General features: G+C 51.1%; 2 protein-coding genes across 9 annotated transcripts in view; one reads left to right on the top strand and one right to left on the bottom strand.

Moving 5' to 3' along the window:
* Window positions 1-3691, bottom strand: part of MROH8 (maestro heat like repeat family member 8) — a 56675-nt gene extending 52984 nt beyond the window's left edge. For all 5 annotated transcript variants that reach the window (XR_016216586.1, XR_011379920.2, XM_089307998.1 and 2 more), the window contains exon 1: window positions 3332-3691. Coding sequence is in view for 3 of the 5 variants with exons in the window: in XM_089307998.1 (XP_089164124.1) it covers window positions 3332-3618 (287 nt within the window). In the remaining 2 variants the exon portion in view is untranslated. The remainder of the gene's footprint in view (window positions 1-3331) is intronic.
* RPN2 (ribophorin II) overlaps window positions 3449-15635 on the top strand; it is a 57121-nt gene continuing 44934 nt past the window's right edge. For 2 of the 4 annotated variants that reach the window (XM_008256021.5, XM_008256019.5), the window contains exons 1-2: window positions 3449-3478; window positions 6998-7191. In XM_008256021.5, coding sequence (XP_008254243.1) covers window positions 3466-3478; window positions 6998-7191 — 207 coding nt within the window. In that variant the 5' untranslated portion in view covers window positions 3449-3465. Of the gene's footprint in view, window positions 3479-6290; window positions 6445-6997; window positions 7192-15635 lie in introns of those variants that run through there. The other 2 variants (XM_089308000.1, XM_089307999.1) reach the window with 2 other exon arrangements.

Below are 15635 nucleotides of genomic sequence, written 5' to 3'. Positions count from 1 at the left end.
ACCTGAATGTGTGTATGTGTGTGTGTGTACTTGTGTGTGTACACAAACAAAAGGTAGCAAGCTTTTAAAACAGCTGCATAGTAGTATTTATTTCAGAATCATACTTGTAAATGTGAGACTAATTTAATTATGGATTCCAGGTTAGCTCTTTTGTAAAAACTGCAGAATTATATTTTTGCTGCTGTTATACTAGAATAATTTCTAAATGTCACCTTGAAATAGAAACATGTATTTTAACTGCTAATACAAAGGTAAATTAACACTTTTTAAATGTGTGCAGTATTTTTTAATTTTCTGTGTAAGACTCATAAATGTTAAATTACCTATAGTGGAAGTGATCAATAGTTTATGAGCAAGCTGGTTGGTCAGACGTTATACACAAACTTTGATATACTACAGGATACATTACTGCAGTTGTGAAATCTCTTGTTTAACCTGAACTTACATTCCATGGTGATAGCATGATCTACATATTGTTATTAAAGTAAGTAAACACAAAAAATAAAATAAAATAAAAAATAAAAATTTTGCTTTTATTTATTTGAAAGGCAGTTACAGAGAGGCAGAGGCAGAGAAAAAGAGATTTAACATCTGCTGCTTCACTCCCCAAGTGGCTGCCACTGCCTGCAATCCTGGCATCCCATGTGGGTGTTGGTTCAAGTCCTGGTTGCTCCACTTCTGATCCAGCTCCCTGCTAAAGGCCTGAGAAAAGCAGTGGAATTACATTTAGATGCAATTATATATTATATATATGTTATATATATAAATAAATATAAATATATATATATATTTAAAGATTTATTTATTTTACTTGAAAGTCAGAGTTACAGAGAGAGAAGGAGAGAGAGAGAGAGAGGTCTTCAATCCACTGGTTCACTCCCCAGATGTCCACAATGGTTGGAGCTGTGCCGATCTGAAGCCAGGAACCAGGAGCCTTCCATATCTCTCACGTGGGCACAAGGGCCCAAGGACCCAGGCCATCCTCCACCGCTCTCCCAGGCCACAGCAGAGAGCTGGGCAGGAAGTGGAGCAGCTGGGTCTTGAACCGGCGCCCATATGGGATGCTGGTGCTTCAGGCCAGGGCGTCAATCCGCTGCGCCACATCACCAGCTCCAGATACAATTTTTTAAAAGATTTTTTTATTTGAAAGTGTTACACACAGAGAGAAGAAGAGGGCGAGAGAGAGGGAGAGAGAGAGAGATCTTCCATCCTCTGGTTCACTCCCCAATTGGCCGCAATGGCCTGAGCTGTACCAATCTGAAGCCAGGAGCCAGGAGCCTCCTCTGGGTCTCCCACATGGGTGCAGGGGCCCAAGGATCTGGCCCATCTTCCACTGCTTTCCCAGGCCACAGCAGAGAGTGAGATCGGAAGTGGAGCAGCCAGGACTTGAACCGGTGCCTATATGGGATGCCGGCGCTGCTGGCGGCAGCTTTACCTGCTACACCACAGCGCTAGCCCCTGGCTAGAAGTACATATTAAACATTGTATATATGGGGCTAGCACTGTGGTGTAGCATCCCATATGGGCACTGGTTCACCGGTTCAAGTCCTGGCTGCTCCACTTCCGATCCGGCTCTCTGCTAATGCGCCTGGGAGAGCAGTGGAAGATGGCTCCGGTCCTTGGGCCCCTGCACCCATGTGGGAGACCCAGAGGAGGCTCCTGGCTCTGGCCTTGGTGGGCATTTTGGGGAGTGGACCAGCCAATGGAAGATCTCTCTCTGCCTCTGCCTCTGTGTGTCTCTAACTCTCTGCCTTTCAAATAAATAAATACATCTTAAAAAAAAGACATGACACACTTTAAATTCTATTGACATGTTCTCCATCATCATGTTGAGACAATAAAGCAACAGATCAAGCCCTGGTTCACAGCATTTGCTGACTTTACAGCATAAACACTCTCATGATGGCCAAAGCCAAGCTAGCACTGCTGCTTTGGGAAGAGGGGTGCAAATGCATCATGGAACGTTTCCACCAGACAGGTATGAGGGATACAAGCAACCGCAAAAGCACAGACAGTGGCAAAATGTAATACAAGAATTAGGAAACAATGCGTTTTGTCAGTTTTGCTTTACTGTGAGCTGATCCGAAGCCAGGAGTCAGGAGCTTCTTCCGGGTCTCCCATGCGGGTGCAGGGGCCCAAGCACTTGGACCATCTTCTCCTGCTTTCCCAGGGCTTAGCAGGGAGCTGCATGGGAAGAGGAGCAGCCGGGATGTGAACCGGCGCCCGTATGGGATGCCGGCACTTCAGGCCAGGGTTTTAACCCGCTGCGCCACAGCGCCGGCCCCACAATTTACTTTTGAAAATAGCTGCATTTAACCAGTTTCAAAATCTCGGAAAATTCAACCATGAGCTGTCCAGACAGCCTGAGACGGCTGCAACACGCCAGCGGTTGGCTGTCTCCGAAGGGTCTGTACCGGTTCAGGATCGCCACTGCCCAGGAGACCTTCCCGTGACGTCACGCTGGTTAGCGCCAGGTCCGCGAGCTCCCGTGGAGCACTGAAAACGTGGCTGGTCCCGCTGAGCCGCCAGATTGTAAATTGGCTTTAATTTCAAACTGAAGTCTCCACATGCGGCTACTGAATAGCAAACCGACTAGCACAAGCCCAGAAACAGCACGAAGGCGCTCTCTCCCTCGCGTGGGGTGACGACTGGGGCAGCCGTGACGACAGCGGCAGTGACCAGGAGGGTGCACGCCTTGGGTGCTCCCCACAGCTCGAAACACTATTCTGGGCTCGGACCTTCCAGCATCTTTTCAGATCACGGGAATGGTGAGGGTGCCGAGTACCGAACGAGGCAGGCAGCGACCACCCAGGCGCTGCGGGCTGCTTTCGGCTTCTGCGTTCCTCCCGTGGGCATGGCCTGGTTCCAGCCCCAGTCTCTGAAACCGGACTAATGCGCGGATGTTCCTCAGCGTTACGGTGAGGGAAAAATCACTTAACACAGCTCAGTTATTTGCATCCGAAACCAAAGCCTCGAGAAACCGCCCCCACCTTGGGACCTGGTTCTTCCCTCCCCACCCGGTAGTTCTCGTTGCTTTAAAATCGGCCGGGCTGCATAGCGACACAAGAGTGACAGCCTGATGGGCCAATCAGCGCGAACAGCCAATCAGAGGCGGCCCCGTCTCGGGCCCACCTTGAAGCCTCGTCCTATCGCGTTCGGGCAGCGCCCGGAACTGGACCGTTGCGTGCGGACTGTTCCAAATAGGACTAGGCGCGGGGGAGGGGGAGGCAGGGGTGGACCCCGGAACCGTGAGACCCACTGCGCGCGACGACCGGAATCCCGGCCGTGGCGGCTGGGAGCGGCCAGGCCCAGTGTGACTGCGGAGACTGACCTGTACTTGGAGCCCATCCCGGCACGCAGTGCTTGCCGCGAGTCCCTGACGTCCCCTCCAGCACGCTCGTAGAGCCACTTTCCCGAGCGGAAGTCAGCCTGCGGCTCGGGCTCCGGTGGGACCTGCTGGGAGCAATGGCGCCGCCGGGTGAGGCGTTGCGCATGGCTCACGGACTGGGCCCCGCGGCCCGCACGCTGGGGGGAGAGGGCTGTAGCCCGCGGGACGCTAGTGCCCGCCACTCGGCAGCCGGCCAGGCGAGAGCCCCTGCCCCTGCGGGGCAGGGACATGGGCTCGTACTCTTGCGAGGTCGAGGGTCCGAAGGGGGGCTGCGAGCTGGTGGGAGTGCTCGCGTCTGCAGGGGCGGTTGGGGGGGGGGGGGGAGAATGTGCAACGCCGAGCTACGGGTCCCCCTGAGGCCCAGCCCGGGCGACCGCGACCGCGCTTGACCTGGGGCCTGGCCTCCTCACTCATTCATTTACTCCGCGCGGGCTCTTCCTCCCGGCGGCCTGAGATCTGGTGTCCCCGCTGTCCCTTAAGTTCCCGTCAGCTTTTGGCCAGATCGCCCTTCTCTGGGCCTTAGTTTCTTCTTAAGTGAAAGGAGCAGGAAGAGCCCTCCCTGTCCCGGGGAAGGTGGGCTGGGAGCGGGCTTGCAGCCTGCCACGTCCTCGTGTGACCCACGCACGGCACTCAGTCCCGTTGGACCTCTGTAAAAATAAGTTAGTGACATTGGCTCGCAGAGCTGCGGTGTTAAACGCGATGCTCGGCGGGCGTGGTTGAGAGCAGTGCGTGGCATTCCGGGGGCCACCGAGTGGACGCTGCAGGGTGGACGCGCGTGTACTCCTGTTATTTCTGTCGGACAGATGAGAAGTTAGAATCCCAGAGACTGGAAATCACCTACACAACGCATGGGCCCGCTGCTTCGTTATTTGAGAAATTGAGGGTAGTAAATGGGTTAAAAACAGACTTCGGATTCTTGGTTGCGTGTCGTAGGGCAGGGGCTCCTTGTGAGCCTCAGTTTCTTGGTCTGTAGGAGGCAGAAACCACCCGTGTCACTTGGACCTGCTGGGGATGCGGTGACTGGGAGCCTGCAAAGTGCTTGGTGCTCAGATTTGAGCCTACAAGGTTCTGCTGTCACTCAGCTCGGGTGTTGAGTTGGGCAGGATTTCCAGGCCAGCTGGAGAAACGCTAGTTGCCATTGTTCACTACATTGTGACAAAGTATCCAGGTACACAGGTTTTGGGGACCCAGTACTAGTATCTTTTATTTTTTTAAGATTATTTATTTGCAAGTCAGAGTTACACAGAGAAGAGAGGTCTTCCAACTGCTGGTTCACTCCCCAGCTGGCCACAACGGCCGGAGCTGCGCCAATCTGAAGCCAGGGGCTTCCTGTGGGTCTTCCCACGCTGGTGCAGGGTCCCAAGGACTTAGGCCTTAACAGAGAGCTGGACTGGAAGTGGAGCAGCTGGGACTCGAACCGGCGCCCATATGGGATGTCAGCACTGCAGGCAGCGACTTTACCCGCTATGCCGCAGTGCTGGGCCCCCAGCATTAGTGTCTTGGCTCTTCCGTTTTTCTGTCTGCTGTTTTTCTGTCCGTTAGGCGTTCTGCTAGCCTTGCTGCTGAATTCTAGCCAGGCTGACTGACGATTTCTCACCACCTCCCCTGCTGTCGCGACAGTTCAGAGTACTGTCACCTTTCTATTGGGTGATGACACTGGTCTCCTAACTGGCACCCCTCTTTCTGTCTTTGTTCCTGCCTGGTCCCTTGTCAGCATGGCATTGTCAGTTCTCAACACAATGATCCTGTTAAAGTGGCAGTCCAGTCCGGTGCTCTGAAGTCTCCAGTGGCCCTCCAGTGCCCTTCGGGGCCCTCCAGTTTGGCCTGTGCTCTGTCATCTCGTCTCTACTTGTCACCTTTTGCTTGCTTCACCATGCTGTCTTGCAAAGCTCAGAAAACACCATCTATATCGCCAGTTCAGTCTTTTTGTTTGTTTTAAAGATTTATTTTATTGATTTGAAAGAGTTATGGAGAGAGGTAGAGAGAGACAGTTCTTCCATCTGCTGGTTCACTCCCCAAATGGCTGCAACGGCCTAGAGCTGAGCTCCATCTGAAGCCAGGAGCCTCCTCCGGGTCTCCGCCGTGGGTGCAGGGGCCCAAAGACTTGGGCCTTCCCCTGCTGCTTTCCCAGGCACATTAGCAGGGAGCTGGACCGGAACCGGCGCACATATGGGATGCCGGCACTGCAGGCAGCGGCTTTACCCGCCATGCCACAGCGCCGGCCCCCTGTTCAGTCTCTGTACTCACTTTTCTTCCTGGGATCTTCTCCCCACTTCTGCTGGTGAACAGCCATGGGCATCATTGCTTGTCCTGTAGGTCTTCACAGGCTGCCTTCCCACGTATCCGTCCTGTGTACTTGTTACCTTCCAACCTGATAAATAATGGTTTTTAATTATCTCATGGGATGTCTTCCTTTTCTCAATAGCTTACAGACTCTAGGGGTGGGGGTTTGGTTTCTGTATGTTTAGCAACAGAGAGTGCTTGGCATGTAGTAGCATTCCGTATATATTTGGTGAACGCTTCACGTTATAGATCTCCATTTTTTTAAAGAGCTTTCATAGTTTTAGGGTAACATGTATGGGTTTAAGAGAACTAGTGGAACGTAGAAGAGTAATTGCTAATGTCGGCGGCTCTTCTACAGCACGCTCACAGCAGTCGTGGGATATGAACTTGGCAGTGCTAGAGCAGGGTTTGTGCAAGCTGCGGTGGTCCTCACTTTTCTGCCTGTGAAATGGCTGTTATCCTGCCTTCCCCGGGGGTCTAGGTCGAGCTAATTTGACACCGTAGGCAAAGGATTTGGGATCATGATTGTCAGCCTTGTGGGTGACTTGTCATTGCTGCTGCTTGGGTGGCAAACACTTCACTTTGTCATGGTTTTGACTTTTTTTTTTTTTTTTGGTGACAGGCAGAGTGGACAGTGAGAGAGACAGAGAGAAAGGTCTTCTTTACTGTTGTTCACCCTCCTATGCCGCTGCGGCTGGCGCACCATTTAGCAGTCACGGTTCTAAGATGTATTTTGTATGAACTCATGTCATCCTCCCAACGCCCCTGAGCAGGTCCGGTTATTACCCCCACTTTACACCTGAGAAAGCCGAGGCACAAGCTGGCTGGGTAACTGCCATGGCCATGGCTGTGTCGCTAATAGATGGCAGAGCTAGGATTTAGGCCTGGCCTGGAGGCTGGTTCTTCACTCCTGTACTGGGGACCTAACCCAAGGGAGGGTGTTCAGGAGGGATTCTGAAAGCAGAACTTCAGCAAAGTTGCAGTAGGGGAAAGCCTGCAGAAGCGCCGAGTCGGGAAGAACGCAGCAGAGGTGGGAAGAGGGAGGGAGGTGTCTGGTGGTGAGAGGGACCAGGCGTGATGGGGATTCAGCCTCGCGCTGCCCTTTAAATGGGCCCACGATGGTGTCATAAGTGCTGAGGCTGCTGGGGGAACCGTGCTTCCGCCAGCGCGAGACCAACCTCTCCCCTTCCTCAGGCTCCTCTTTTGGTTAGGCTCCCCCCCAAGTCCCCGTACCCTTCCCCACTCTGCCAGGTGCCGGGGGGGAGGGGTGCGTCATTCCTGGAGCTCTGTAGAGAACAGCGTATTGAACAGTCCTTCCCTCCCAAGGTTCAAGCGCTGTGTTGCTGCTGGTCCTGACAGTCGTGGCTGGCAGCCAGGCTCTGACGCCCACACACTACCTCACCAAGCATGATGTGGAGAGACTGAAAGCCTCGCTGGACCGCCCTTTCACAGACCTGCAGTCCGCCTTTTACTCCATCGTGGGTCTCAGCAGCCTTGGTGCCCAAGTGCCAGATGTCAAGGTAAGCCCGATCGAGTTTCAGTGGCCAGAGAGGCTCAGAGACCCCTCATCCCCCTGTCTGGGTCCCTTTTGATTGCTTCTCAACAACGAACTCTGGCTCATTAGAGGATGACCAAAGGTGAGTTCAGCACAAGCTGTGTTTATTTATTTATTTATTTATTTTTAAAGATTTATTTATTTATTTGAAAGTCAGAGTTACACAGAGAGAGAGAGAGAGGTCTTCCATCCGATGGTTCACTCCCCAGTTGGCTGCAACAGCCGGAGCTGTGCCAATCCAAGGCCAGAGCCAGGAGCTTCTTCCAGGTCTCCCACGAGGGTGCAGTGGCCCAAGCACTTGGGCCATCTTCCCGGGCCATAGCAGGGAGCTGTATTGGAAGTGGAGCAGCCAGGACATGAACCGGCTCCCATATGGGATGCCGGCACTGCAGGCAGCAGCTTTACCCTCTATGCCACAGCGCCAGCCCCTGTATTTATTTCCATCTGATGGATTTTTCTGGGTGCCTGCTGTGTGTTAAGGAACAGGTCAGGTGTCTATGAGCAGGATGTAAAGAAGCACAAGCCCTGCAGAGCCAGAATCAAACCCCGGGACTGTGATGAGTGATGCTGGAGTCTTGACTGTTCAGGCTAAATGTGCCCTCCAGCAGTAACTCCTGACTGTCATTTAATTCCCAGTCTACGTTCAGTTATCTCAAGTTGATTTTTGTTTTAATAATTAGTTGATTTGAACCAGAGTCTGAACAAGGCTTACACAGTGCATTTTGTTTCTTTCTTTTAAGATTTATATAAGAGAGTGACAGGGGGAGAGAGAGAGAGAGATCTCCCATTCACTAGTTTACCCCACAAATGGCTGCTACAGCTGGGGCTGGGCCAGACCTAAGCCAGGAGCCAGGAATCCTATCCAGGTCCCCTGGGTGACTGGCAGGGTCCCAAGTACTTGGACCATGATTCTCTGCCTTCCCTGGTACATTAGCAGGCAGTGGGTCAGAGGCAGAGCAGGGGGTCTTGAACTGGCCCTCCAGTATGGTTGTGGGCATTGAAGCAGCGGGTTAATGCCATGCACCACAGCTGTTGCCCATAGCTGCCTCTTCAGACTCTTCACCTGCTGCCTCCAGGGTGCACGGAAAAAGCTGGATCGGAATCCAGATAAAGTGTCCGGGACTTGAACCAGGCACTCTGATATGGGATGCTGCTGTGCCGTAATGCCCACTCTTCAAAAATGTGTTGCACCAAAATAAATGTACCTTTTTAAAAAATAGAACATGTAAGGGCTGTAGTACAGCGTGCATTTATTTATTTTCATTTTGTTTGAAAGAGATAGACAGAGAGCCCACAACAGCCAGTAGACTGGAGCTCAGTTTAGGTCACCCACATAGGTGGCAGAGATCCAAGTATTTGAGTCATTTGTGCCACCTGATGCACATTAGCAGGAAGCTGGGTCAGAAGTAGAGTAACTGGGTCTCAGACCAGGCACTCTGATACGGGATTAGGTGATTTAGCCCCTGCACCAAATGCCTGCCCCCAAACTTTTAATTTCATTTTCCATGAACTTTTTGAAATACCCTTGTATCTGTGGAATAAGCTAGATCACTTTATATGCATTTGACTGATTGTATCTTCATGATATTTTTGAACGTAGTTCCTTCTATTCCTAATTGATGATTAGTTCTTATGACTTAATTATGTTCAGGGTCAATTTTCTTGGCAAAAGTACTTCTTAGGTAGTACTGTGTCCATCTTATCAATGTAGTGTCTGCTTGTTTCACTTTTAGTAATGGTGGACTTGGGTTAGTGGACTGTGGTTGTCAGCCTAGCCTAACTCTTGTAAACAGTTTGTAGTAGAGACTTTTTGTAATCAAGCTTGGCAGTTTCAGCCTTTTAATTATGGAGTTCATTCTATTTGTATTTAAGGTAATTGTACTGTTGGGTGTGAGTCTACTTTGTTGTTTCTACTCGTTTATCTGTATCCCCCCTTCTTTCCTGTCTTTTAGGTGGATATTTTTTAACATCTGTTCTATTTCATTGGCTGTTTATGTGTTTTGCTTTATTTAATGATTGCACTAGAGATAGTAATATGCATCCATCATTTATAACAGAATACTTTGAATTATTACTATGCTACATCATGAACAGTGAGGGAACCTTATAATGATATATGAGGATACATCACCATGTTTGTACATGGAAAGGTACACTTATTTAGGCATAAAAATTTTTCAAAATTCATACATAATGTTTTCATAACATTTTCTGTGAGCTTTTTGTAGACCCCCTCTATGTAGTTTCAATTTTTTTGCCGTTACGCCTGTTGTGGCCAGAACTGGTAGTAGCAGTTAATGCTTTTCAGTCTCTCTTGTTACTCTTTTTTAAAAAAAATTTTTATTTATTTTAAATAGAGAGATGCAGAGAGAGAGAGAGAGAGAGAGAGAAATCTTCCATCTGCTAGTAAATGCCCCAAATGGCCAGAACACCTGAGGCTGGGCCAGGCTGAAACCAGGACTCGGGAACCCCATCTGGGTCTCCCTCATGGGTGGCAGGGACCCAGCCACTTAAGCCATCCCCTGCTGCCTCCCAGGATCTGCATTAGCAGGAAGCTGGAATTGAGAGCAGAGCTGGGCCTCACACTCCAGCACCCTGATGCGGGATGTAGGCGTCCCGTGTGGCATTCTACCACTCTGCCAAACGCCCACCTGTTACTCTCTTTGTTGATCAAAATGTTCCATTTTTATTCTTTAAGATTTATTTATTTATTTATTTGAATATCAGAATTACACAGAGAGAGAAGGAGAGGCAGAGAGAGAGAGGTCGGTCTTCCATCTGCCGGTTCACTCCCCAATTGGCCGTAACGGCCAGAGCTGCGCTGATCTGGAGCCAGGAGCTTCTTCCGGGTCTCCCATGTGGGAGCAGGGGTCTAAGGACTTGGGCCATCCTCCACTACCTTCCCAGGCCACACCAGAGAGCTGGATTGGAAGTGGAGCAGCCGGTACTTGAACCAACGCCCATGTGGGATGCCGACACTGCAAGCAGCGGCTTAACCAGCCACACCACAGTGCCAGCCCCAAAATGTTCCTTTTTTGCCTTTGCGTATCTGTACTTATATGATTCAGTATGAAAAGTTGAGACTTTTTTGCTTTCTGGCATGACATACAATATTCTAAAATTATTTTTTGTATTTCCTGCCCCAGACTGTAATTAGTAATCAATGCTGTTATTGACCGAGTGCCTCCTGTGTCCCAGGCACACTGGCTATCTTAATGTTCAATTAATTCTCCTAATTCTGCCCTATAAACATTATCCTATGGTAGATTAGGAAATGAAACCTTGGAGAGGTTAAATAAACAACCCAGTGTCTGTTAGCATCCTCCCAGTGCTATGCAGCAGAGTGGTTGACAAACCATAGTGCCTAGGGCCGAATCTGGGTTGAAGCCTGTTTTTTTTTTTTTTTTTTTTTAATTTATTTTTTATTTTTTAATTTTTATTGACAGGCAGAGAGGACAGTGAGAGAGAGAGACAGAGAGAAAGGTCTTCCTTTGCCGTTGGTTCACCCTCCAATGGCCGCCGCGGCTGGCGCGCTGCGGCCGGTGCACCGCGCTGATCCGATGGCAGGAGCCAGGAGCCAGGTGCTTTTCCTGGTCTCCCATGGGGTGCAGGGCCCAAGCACCTGGGCCATCCTCCACTGCACTCCCTGGCCACAGCAGAGGGCTGGCCTGGAAGAGGGGCAACCAGGACAGAATCCGGCGCCCCGACCAGGACTAGAACCCGGTGTGCCGGCGCCGCAAGGCGGAGGATTAGCCTAGTGAGCCGCGGCGCCGGCCCTGAAGCCTGTTTTTATAAATAAAGTTTTATTGGAACACAGCCCCCACCTGTCATTTACATAGTGTGTACCACTGCTCTGGGGTTGTTAACACAGAGTTGGTTAGTTACTAGATTGCCTGACCTGAAAGCCTAAAATGTTAATGGCTGGCCCCCCTAGAGAGCTTGCTAATGCTGCTCCGTGGGCTGCAGTTGGCTCAGCTATCTCTGGTTGTGGCTGGTGTTTTCTTCCTGAGTGTTAAGGATGCTCTCCCTCCTGATTGGACTCTGGTAAACCCTCAAGGTGAATGTACCTCCTGATGTAATTAGTTAAGCTTATAATCTCCACTCTGTTTGACTTCAGGATGTTGACGACTTCCAGATTTTACTGCTGAGTAACCTGTGCAGCTTGCTTAGCCTTTCAGAAGTACAGTTTTCAGGGCTGGCATTGTGGTCAGTGGGTACAGTGCTACCTGCGTTGCCAGCATCCCTTGTGGGCGCTAGTTCATGTCTTGGCTGCTCCACTTCCAATCTAGCTCCCTGCTAATGGCCTGGGAAAAGCAGTGGAAGATGGCCCCAGTGTTCCCTTGCCACTCATGTGGGAGAAGTGGATAAAGCTCCTGGCTTTGCCCTGGCTCAGCCTTGGTCATTGTGGTCACTTAGGGAGTGAACCAGTGAATGGAAGACCTCTCTCTCTGTAACTCAAATAAATGTATTTCAAATAAATAAATAAAATCTTTAAAAAGCAAAGCGAATTGTGATTTTTCCATCTGTAGGATGGAGATACTGTAGCACTCGGCTGACAGGTGATGGATGCAGGATAGCTTGCAGGTGAGGAGCAGTAGCTCTTTGTGGTAGTACTGTGATAGAGTAGTAGCAGTTGGTGTGCCTGGATTGGTGGTTTATTTTCCCTCAAACTGTCACCCCCCCTGCCCAGCACACAGGTGTGCAGCAACCATTTGCTGAGAGAATAAATCGTAAACTTCAGCTTCATAGAACTGGAAGCTCCCTCGATGTCCCCCGTAATGAGAAAATGTGTGGGTGACTCGCAGGCTGCGTTCTTGTCCTCCCTGGGAAGCCCGCTGATGTGATCAGGCAGGGAGCCGTGGGGTTTCAGAGCTGCACGTGGTGAGCGCTCTGCGGCCACCCCGCCGCGCGCTGCCGGTCCTGCTGCACTGCTGCTGCCTCTGAGCAGCGAGGGCGCCCTGGGTTGCTTGTTCTCACGGGGAGGTCCTCGGGAAGAGCAGCAGCCCTGGAAATAGCAGTGTGGGGTGAGAGTTGCTTTTATGTACAGTACAGCGAACATCTTTCTTTCTTAAATTTTTTTTTTAAAGGCAGAGTGACAGAGAGAGAAGTAAGGTGAGCGAGAGATCTTCCATCTGCAGGTGCACTCCTCAAATAGCCATAGCAGCTGGGCATGGGCCAGGCTCAAGCCAGGAGCCAGGAGCCAGGAACTCCGTCCAGGTCTCCCACATGGGTGGCAGGGGCTCGAGCACTTGAGCCGTCACTGCTGCCTCCCAGGGGCAGTAGCAGGAGCTAAATAAAAACAGTAGCTGGGACCTGAATTGGCGTCAGACAGGGGATGCAGGCATCCCAAGCATCTGGCTTAACTCACGGGGCCACAGCATCTCTCTCTTTTTTAAAGTATACTTTTTTTTTTTTGGACAGGCAGAGTGGACAGTGAGAGAGAGAGACAGAGAGAAAGGTCTTCCTTTTGCCATTGGTTCACCCTCCAATGGCCGCCGCGGCCGGTGCGTTGCGGCTGGCGCACCGCGCTGATCCGGTGGCAGGAGCCAGGAGCCAGGTGCTTTTTCCTGGTCTCCCATGGGGTGCAGGGCCCAAGCACCTGGGCCATCCTCCACTGCACTCCCTGGCCACAGCAGAGGGCTGGCCTGGAAGAGGGGCAACCGGGACAGAATCCGGCGCCCCGACCGGGACTAGAACCCGGTGTGTCGGCGCCGCTAGGCGGAGGATTAGCCTAGTGAGCCGCGGCGCCGGCCTAAAGTATACTTTTTTTTTTAAAGCTTTATTTATTTATCTGAAAGTAAGAGTTACATAGAGAAGAGAAGAGATGAGACAGAGAGAGATTGAGATCTTTCCTCTGCTGGTTTACTCTCCAGATGTTTGCAACAGCCAGGGCTGGGCCAGGCCAAAGCCAGGACCGGAAGCTTCTTTCAGGTGTCCCACATGGATGCAGGGTAGGCCATCCTCCACTGCTTTCCCAGGCGCATTAGCAGGGAGCTGCATCAGAAGTAGAGTGGCTGAGATGCTGGCATTGCAAGTGGCGGCTTAACCTACTACACCACAGTGCTGGCCCCAACTTCTCTCATTTTGATAGTTCGGTACTATAGGCAGCCAAACATAAGCATATCAGAGTGGGGGATTTTATAGATACTGTTTAGTTTTCTATAGGACTAAGAACATAAGAACAGTGTGCTTGTTTTATGTCCTTTTTAATGAAATGAATAAGTAAATTGGATGCATTCTATGGCAAGAGTTGAGATGATGGTACTCAGACGACAGAACTCAGGAGACATTAGATGGTGTCGATCATGCACTTTCCCACTCTATAGACTGTGCATAATGATGCTCCCGTAGGGAGTGTCCTGAGGGTTAAATGAGGTAATGCATACAACGTGCTTGTCTTCGTGTCTGGCCCATGGTGAGTATATTTGTGGGTCAGGTGCCGAGACCATTGCTAGGGATAGCAGAGAATGAGGTGCTGCTTCACCCAGCAGTCATCGGAGCATCTGCCAGTGCCAGGCAGTATGCTGAGAACACAGGAGACACGAGAGCTCCTTCGCCCGTGAGAGGCAAGTGCCGTAATCATACTCCAGGTGCTTGGCGCTCGGGAGCTGTGCATGAAATGAAGAAGGGTGTGGCCCGAATCCTACAGGGAAAGCTGAGAGACAGGGAGAGGGGAGGGACTCTCGCAGAGGACACTCAGGGCTACAGAGCACGTTACAGCTGAGGGACTGAGAGGAGGCTGTGTCACAGAGTGGCAGAGAGAAGGGAGAAAAGGAAGGAAGAGTTTTTCTCCAAAGCACAACTGATTTTTAGCAGCGAGAGTCAAGATCCAGTTTGCATTTTGGAAGGGTTTCTCCCCTGCTTTGTGACAGGGGCTGCAGGGCCAGACTGCAAAAGAGTGCAGGATGACCCTGAACTTCTGACTTCTGGTGTGTGGATGGGTGAGTGGGCTGTCTCCTAAAACAGGAACACAGAAGGAGAGTTGGGCTTGCGCGGGGAGAGCGTGAATTTGCTCCTCGTCGGGCTGAGCTTGCAGTGCTTCTGAGTCACGTCACTGGCTCTTGGGAAGTGTCGGGCTCAGGCACAGACCTGAGCGGCATCTGCAGAGAGGTTCTGGACAAAGCCATGGGCACACATGGGGTTGCTGGGGTGGGGGATGCAGGGTGCACCTAGCACTCGAGGAACCCTAGCCTCTGATGGCCAGGCAGAAGAGCATGAAACTGAGGGAGCTGCCGGAGAGGTAGGAAGAGAGCCAGGACGTGCAGCAGAATCTGGAAGTCAGCGGCAGTTTCTAAATAAGATGCGATCAGTCCATCCAATGTCCAGGGAACAGATGCTGGAAAACGTCCTTGGCTTTGACAGCTCAGAGGTCACTGGTAGAGCAATGTGTGTAGAACACCTGCTGGAGAGGCCGGTACTGTGGCCTAGTGGGTAAAGCCACTGCCTGCGGTGCCAGCATCCCATATGGGTGCCAGTTAAGTCCTGGTCGCTCCACTTCAATCCAGATCCCTGCTAATGTGCTTGGGAAAGCAATGAAGATGGCCCAAGTGCTTGGGCCCATGCACCCACATGAGAGAGCCACATGAAGCTCCTGGCTCCTGCCTTCAGACCGGTCCATCCCCAGCTGTTGCAACGATTTTGGGGGAGTGAACCAGTGGAGTGAGGAAATGGAGATTCCAGCCTGGGTAGCTGTGTGGGGAAGTTGGCTGTGTGGGAAGGGAAGGGAGGGGAGGATGCAGGGAAGTTTTACTTTAAAACTTTTAAAGTTTTTAAAAAATTTGAAGTTTTACTTTAAAATGTCTTGATTGTGTTAATATGGAAGAGTTTCTGTCCTGTAAGTCTTGATGGCAGGCTTGGGTCAAGGAGTTATAGGGAAGAATGGGTAGAGAAAAGCATCGATTTTAGGGAGTCCACACAGGCAGGCCGCAGGAAGTTGGAAGGGCGCATTCAGGGTGAGTCTGGAACATGGGAGAGCAGCTGCAGTTAGAAATCCCAGCGAAGGCCTGCTGAAGCTGGGCTCCAGCACTCCCCGAGCCTCCTGAGCTCACTCTGCGGCTGTTGAAACCCGGCCTGCAGTGTCATGAGCTTGGACGCTGTCGCTGCTCACCTTGGCTTTGCTGGTTCTCCAGGGCAGATTGCTTTTGATGGTCTCCTGGGAGATGGCTGTTGTGTGGCTCAGACTCCGGAGCCAGGTGGCTTTGAGTTCTAGCTCCATAACAGGGTGGCCTTGGATGAGTTGCTTCTCTGCCTCCCTAATGCCTCAGTTTTCTCTCCTGTAAGCTTAAGGTACTTAGAGTATCCAGTGTGCACGTTGCTTGGGGATTGAATGAGAAGTGCACATAGGACACTTAGAGCAGTGTTTGACTATTTTTTTCTTTTTTTGACAGGCAGAGTTAGACAGAGAGAGAG

This window comes from Oryctolagus cuniculus, chromosome 11 (assembly GCF_051225735.1).
Source record: "Oryctolagus cuniculus isolate XC-2025 breed Fujian yellow rabbit chromosome 11, ASM5122573v1, whole genome shotgun sequence".
NCBI classification, from domain to species: Eukaryota; Metazoa; Chordata; class Mammalia; order Lagomorpha; family Leporidae; genus Oryctolagus; species Oryctolagus cuniculus.
Note: the sequence above shows the minus strand (reverse complement) of the source record. Positions and strands in the feature narration are given on the sequence as shown.